This window comes from Elephantulus edwardii, unplaced genomic scaffold (assembly GCF_000299155.1).
Source record: "Elephantulus edwardii isolate Elephantulus edwardi_28Jun2011 unplaced genomic scaffold, EleEdw1.0 scaffold00246, whole genome shotgun sequence".
Taxonomy (NCBI): domain Eukaryota; kingdom Metazoa; phylum Chordata; class Mammalia; order Macroscelidea; family Macroscelididae; genus Elephantulus; species Elephantulus edwardii.
Window position 1 is genome coordinate 1,703,917 of NW_006399996.1, and position 6,319 is coordinate 1,710,235.

Here is a 6,319-nt window from a genome sequence, read left to right on the forward strand (position 1 = left end):
ATACTTTCCTTATAATTTCCCAGGGGCAGACGTGAGAGAGATGGAGGGTCATGCCTAGCAGGCCACTCCGCGAGGGCTTCCACTAATGGGTGTGGAGGGGGCGTGGAGGGGGCGTGGGGCGTGGCCACGCTCGCCGGTTTCTGCCTGCGGCGCCGTCAAAGCTCCGAAGGGGGCGTGTCTTACTGGAGAGTGCGGGCTCCTGGCCAATGACTGTTGCGAAGGGCGTGGCTGCCGCGGGAAGGGCGGGGGGTGAGGCGGCGGGGGCTCCTCGGGTCTCTACCCCGAGCCCGGCGCTGCCAGATACCCGCGGGTCCCGCAGCTCTCCGCCGCCCGTCCCTGCCGCGGTGCGTCCCACCAGGCTCGCCTTCCGCACACCTTCGGAGCCTGAGGTCTCGCGTTCTCTGCTCCTGCCAGGCCGGGGCTGCAGACCCCCAACTCCGGCTCTCAGCTCTGCAGCCCCCAGCAGTCTGCCCCCTGAGACAGCATGCCGTCGGGTTTCCAGCCTATAGGCTCCGAGGTGGGGCTGCACGCGAGCGTAGCGGGGACGCAGGTCCCGCTTCTTTCTGGCTGAGGTCATGGTTGGGGTCAGCTCGGGAACTTTCCCCGCGATGGTGCAGAGGGTGGGGGTGGGAGGCTGGCTATTTATACCCAGGCTGGACAACCCGTGACTGTTGGATTGCAGTCCTGACAAGAGGCAGAGTGGGTTTGGGGGGTCATTCTGGGGGTGTGGGCAGAACCTGTTTCTAGGAGTCCGGAATGGTCCCCTTCCCCAGCACTTGGCCCGTTGCTCTGGGATGGTGACCCTGCCATAGACTTAGCGTGGGAAAGCAGATGCGACAGGCTTTGCCCTCCAGAATCTGTCTGTCCGTCCCAGCTCGCGGGCGGTTTTGCGAGGACTGGAGGCTCCCTGTGGGCCCCCACCCCCACTTCTGGCCATATTCCAGGATGCTGAACTTTCCTTTGGCCACATGGTTGGTGGAGGGGTAGAGAGGAGTGTCAGCCCCCCCTCCCCAGCTCAGATTTCCGCTTGGAGACAGTCTGTGCTGCCAGCAAGCGGGCCACCTCAGCCACCGCCCCTCACACCACCTTCCCACGCCCCTCCCCTGGGCATGGTTCTCCCAGGCCAAACACTGGCACGACCCACGTACCCCTTGTCAGAGCTTTGGGGGGGGGGGGAAGCGGGTGGAGACAGAGGAGGCCACCCCCAGGGCCATAGAGGAGAGGAGTGACCCAAATGTCCCTTTTGAAGTTGTCCTTCTTGGGCCTGTTGAGGGCCTTCTGGAGCAGGATGAGAGGGCCCCTGCCCCAGAGGAGAGGAAATGGACTATGGCTAAAGATAAAGCACCGTGTGTATAGTGTTTTTAAAGCCACATAGTCAGAGATAGTTTGATTTTTACATTTTCATTGACTAGTAGGCAAGGTCAACAACCTCTTTTATCTCACCAAAAAGGAATACTCTGCTCAGAGTGGAAAAGTGACTTGGCCAAGGTCACACAAATCTTAACTCTGGTCTTTTAAGGCCAAGCCTGTCCCAAGGTCATAGAGGAATCTTGAGACATAGGCCCCACGAATTTCTTTGTCTCCTGGACTAACTTCCAGTTTCTTGTTCATGCCCCAGTTGCTGTCAGGTCCTGCGTGAGCCTGTTTATGTTGAGATCTCTTGTACGATTCCTAATAAGGCCTAGTTTCTCTTACCCAGTGTGTTGGGTGGAACCCAGAATCCTAAGGCTCCTGCTGAGCCTGGGTTCCTGGAACAAAGGTGAGAGACGGGAAGATTTCTTGTGACCTCTCCTGTCCCCCCCTTTGTTTCTCCCTGCCTGCCCAGGATGGGGAACCCTCTCAGCAGCGAGTGACAGGGACACTTGTCCTTGCTGTGTTCTCTGCTGTGCTTGGCTCCCTGCAGTTTGGATACAACATTGGAGTCATCAATGCCCCCCAGAAGGTGAGGGGATGTGGTTGGCAGGATGGTGTGCCCAGAAGTAGAGGTCAGGGGCCATCAGGGGTGAATGGAGAGGGAAGGGTCTGCACGACTCACTCCTGTGCTATCCTCCCAGGTGATTGAACAGAGCTACAATGAAACATGGCTGGGGAGGCAGGGACCTAGCGGGCCCGGCTCCATCCCACCAGCCACTCTCACTACCCTCTGGGCTCTCTCTGTGGCTATCTTTTCTGTGGGCGGCATGATCTCCTCCTTCCTTATTGGCATCATCTCCCAGTGGCTGGGAAGGTATGGAACTGGAGGGCAGGGGCAGGGGGAACATAAAGCAGTCACAGTGCTGGGACCCTAACTCTGATGGCCCCACTCTCTTGCCAGGAAGAGGGCCATGATAGTCAACAACATCCTGGCAGTGCTGGGTGGTGCCCTCATGGGCCTGGCCAACGTTGCTGCCTCCTATGAGATGCTCATTCTCGGACGGTTCCTCATTGGGGCCTATTCAGGTATCTGCAGGCACTGCTGCCCACCCAGCACTTAGCTCTCTATCCCTGCTCCTGCCTTCAGCCCTTTCTTTTTCCCTCTGCTCAGGATTGACATCAGGGTTGGTGCCCATGTATGTGGGGGAGATTGCCCCTACTCACCTACGGGGTGCTTTGGGGACTCTCAACCAACTGGCCATCGTCATTGGGATTCTGATTGCCCAGGTGATGGGGCAATAATGCCAAGGGATAGGGGTGGGGAGGGGAATTAGGCAGGCTAAATTTGGGTTCTAAAGGACGGGGGACCTGAGGGTTAGGCAGAAGGGCTGAGAAAGACCTACTTTCCTTTCCCCACTTCCACAGGTTTTGGGCTTGGAGTCTATACTGGGCACTGCCACCCTGTGGCCACTGCTCCTGGGCCTCACAGTGCTGCCTGCCTTCCTGCAGCTGGTGTTGCTGCCTTTCTGTCCAGAGAGTCCACGTTACCTCTACATCATCCGGAACCTGGAGGGACCCGCCCGAAAGAGTGAGTATTCACCCCAAAGTCCAGCCCAGGCCTCCACCCGCCATGCTTGTACCTTTCTCCTCCCAGGACCAATGCCCTGCCCTTCCAGGATGATCCTCCCACCCCTAGGTCTTAAGCGCCTAACCGGCTGGGCAGATGTGTCTGAAGCACTGGCAGAGCTGAAAGAGGAGAAGCGGAAGCTGGAGCGAGAGCGGTCCTTGTCCCTGCTCCAGCTCCTGGGCAGCCGGACCCATCGGCAGCCCCTCATCATTGCAGTTGTTTTGCAGCTGAGCCAGCAGCTCTCGGGCATCAATGCCGTACGTATGCAGCAGCCTCCAGGAAGGGCATGGGCCGACCCAAGGGCAGGGGAGAAGGGAACAATTGTAGCTGCTATTAAAGCTCGGGCCTGGGGTGGCCAGAGGGGAGGAGGATGTCTTGCCATCTCCATGTTCTTCTTCCCCTAGGTCTTTTATTACTCAACCAGCATCTTCGAGACAGCAGGGGTCGGGCAGCCAGCCTATGCCACCATAGGAGCTGGTGTGGTCAACACAGTCTTCACCCTGGTTTCGGTACTATGCTCCTCTGGAGTGGTCCCCTCCAAGCTCCACATCCCTGGGTGTTCTGGCAGCCCTGTTCTTTGTTACCTCCAATACCCAGTTCCCCTACTTGTACCCTTTAAGGTCTCTTGCCAAGCCAACTTTCCTAACAGGTATTCTTGGTAGAGCGGGCTGGACGTCGGACACTGCATCTTTTGGGCCTGGCAGGAATGTGTGGCTGTGCCATCTTGATGACTGTGGCTCTGCTGCTTCTGGTGAGGCCTGAAGGATGGGGCGGGGCAGAATCCCTACCCGTGAGGACCGTCCCAAGAGGCTCTGTGGTCATCCAGGCCTTCAGTCCCGAGGCCAAGCAGTGTGCCAGGACCAAGGAGCCTCAACTCAGGAGCTAGTGGGCCAGGTGGGGCCTCAGGACCCCTCTTTGGAGGAACTGAGCAACGCGGGAGCCGAGGAACCATCTATTCCCTGTCCCCCGATTTTACTTATGGTAGCCAACAGAATGCCAAGGCTCAGAAATCCTCCTTTTCTAACTAGGGGCAAGGGAACTAACTCCTGCCCCTAGGAGCTGCTGGGAGGTACAGCTGTCCTCTCCTAGGGCTGAGGACAAAGGAAGATTCAAGTAGACCTGATCTGTGTTTCTCACTCCCCACCTGGCCCCCAGGAGCGAGTTCCAGCCATGAGCTATGTCTCCATCGTGGCCATCTTTGGCTTTGTGGCCTTCTTTGAGATTGGCCCTGGTCCAATCCCCTGGTTCATCGTGGCTGAGCTCTTCAGCCAAGGACCACGTCCTGCAGCGATGGCTGTGGCTGGGTTTTCCAACTGGACCTGCAACTTCATCATTGGCATGGGCTTCCAGTATGTTGCGGTAGGTCTCCTGCCTCTACCTGCTAGATCTTAGACCAGGGTGGGCAACACACAGCTAACTCACTTGCTGGCCAGTCAGAACCTCTCCTTGTCCACACACTCATGGTCTGACTCACTTTGGTGAACTGCCTGGATCTTGAAGATGAGTCTTCCATCAGAATCACTGACAGTAATGGAGTGTCCTACATAAGATAGCAGTAGAGTAAGGCAGAACTTATTTAGACCAGGAAGAAATTATAAACTTGATCATTGGTACTACTAGTGAAGAGGCCAAAAACCTTAAGGACAAGTTGGGATTCAGAGAATGCCTGTCTGTGGATTCTCATCTCTAGTGATGTCCACTCCCCACCCAAGAGCCGCCTGCTTTCTGCAGTACCTCCAGAATCCCAGGAAGGTCTCTAGATTCTGGCTTGCTTGAGAACATGCCTTCCCTCCTCCCGGCCCACTCTAGCAACCCCTCTTTTCCACCTGTCAGGAGGCTATGGGTCCCTATGTCTTCCTCCTATTTGCGGTCCTCCTGCTCGGCTTCTTCACCTTCACCTTCTTAAAAGTGCCTGAGACCCGAGGCCGGACATTTGACCAGATCTCAGCTGCCTTCCGTCGGACTCCCTCTCTTTTAGAGCAGGAGGTGAAACCCAGCACAGAACTGGAGTACTTAGGGCCAGATGAGAACGACTGATGGGGCTCCATGGCAGAGGGGAGAAGCAGCCTTCTCTCACTCCACCTCTCAGAGCCCCTCCTTTCCTCTACAGCACTTTAGCCCTCTCTTCCCAGTACTCCCAGGGTGGAGGAAACGCCTTCAGCTGGGTGGGACGGGGAAGCTGGAGGGATGGGTGGTCCTGGCACCTCCTTACCCCCCCCCCCCCCCCCCCCCCCGTGTGACTCTTGGTTTATTTATGTGTTGTGGTTAGGTTGTGGCCATCAAGGTGGGCCATTCCCCTCTCCCTTCCTCCATAGTCCAAACCCCTTCCATCCCACTGGGCCCAGCCTCTGCTCCTCAATTCTGCCTCCCAGTTGGCTAAGCTAGGAAGGAGCAGGAGGCTCTGGGACTGACTTTCTCAGTGGACATTGAAATGGAAGTAAAGGGCAGGATGGGAGAGGGCTCCTCCAATGATCTGGCATTTTCTGAGAATTCTGGCCAGCTTGGCTTTCAGGGGCAGTGGGTTCTGTCTCAACCACTGCAGGCCAGAGGACACACCCTCCCCAGGTAATTACCCCCCCTTGCTGCCAGCTCCCAGCCAGCCTTCCAGGTGAGAGGGAGTAGGAGTGTGTGCCAGTGTGTGCCAAAAAAAAAAGGGGACAGTAGGCTCCTGCCACTAGACTTCAGGCTCTGGGTGGTACATTCAACTGCTCGCTAAGACTGTGAGGGCCCAGCTGGTTCCTCATCTCCATCCTGAGGGGTGCTGCACCCACAGGCTTTTGACCAACTGAAGAGGAGGAGTTTGAAAGCCTGCCTCGAAGGTCTGGGTGGGAGGAGCCTTAGGGTATTTTTGTATATGCTTGAAAGGGACAGGGAGAAGAAACCAAAGTTCTGTTGTACTAAATGTAACTCTCTCTCTCTCTCTATATATATATATATATAAAGTCACTGTATCAAGATCAGAGTCGTTTTGGAGTCAGTCAAGGGTTTGCTGAGACAAAGACCCAAGTTCCCTTAACCTCCTTCCTCCCTTTTGGTCCTGCCTTAGCTCAAGGCCTAAGAACACTGTGGATACTGTCACTCATGCTGCCATTTACACTGCTGCTCACTGCTTTTATTAATAGTTGATGCAGAATAAATGGCAGCTACGAATGTCAGGCCCTGTTCTTGGCACTGTACGAACACCTCCTATGTTAGGAGTTATCCCCATTCTGTAGACGGGGAAGCAAATCCCAGGCCCAACAAAGATTGAGATGAGACTGAAACCGTTTGTCCAGAGCTACACAGCTAGTGGCTTGAGAGCAAGGATTCAAGGCCAGCCTGTGCCACCCACTGTCCCAC

At 56.2% G+C, this 6,319-nt stretch overlaps 1 protein-coding gene across 3 annotated transcripts; it reads left to right on the forward strand.

Moving 5' to 3' along the window:
* The first annotated feature begins 480 nt into the window (after positions 1–480).
* Positions 481–5,081, forward strand: SLC2A4 (solute carrier family 2 (facilitated glucose transporter), member 4). Of its 3 annotated transcripts, none has more exons than XM_006899104.1 (11): positions 481–517; positions 1,826–1,942; positions 2,055–2,227; positions 2,315–2,439; positions 2,525–2,640; positions 2,779–2,941; positions 3,050–3,237; positions 3,385–3,489; positions 3,630–3,731; positions 4,136–4,339; positions 4,814–5,081. In XM_006899104.1, exons 1-11 carry the CDS (start codon positions 485–487, stop codon positions 5,015–5,017), a joined length of 1,530 nt encoding a protein of 509 aa, XP_006899166.1. In that variant the 5' UTR covers positions 481–484; the 3' UTR covers positions 5,018–5,081. The 3 variants fall into 3 exon arrangements, with proteins under 3 accessions (XP_006899166.1, XP_006899167.1, XP_006899168.1); XM_006899105.1 differs by having other exon boundaries at positions 485–535; positions 4,814–5,017; XM_006899106.1 differs by having other exon boundaries at positions 485–517; positions 2,537–2,640; positions 4,814–5,017.
* The last annotated feature ends 1,238 nt before the right edge of the window (positions 5,082–6,319 follow it).

Excerpts from the sequence above, each read along its gene's own strand:
- SLC2A4 (XM_006899105.1), top strand. The coding sequence starts at position 485 with ATGCCGTCGGGTTTCCAGCCTATAGGCTCCGAGGTGGGGCTGCACGCG. Across the intron at positions 1,943-2,054 it reads TCATCAATGCCCCCCAGAAG|GTGATTGAACAGAGCTACAA; the intron begins GTGAGGGGATGT and ends CTATCCTCCCAG. Across the intron at positions 2,942-3,049 it reads GGAGGGACCCGCCCGAAAGA|GTCTTAAGCGCCTAACCGGC; the intron begins GTGAGTATTCAC and ends TCCCACCCCTAG.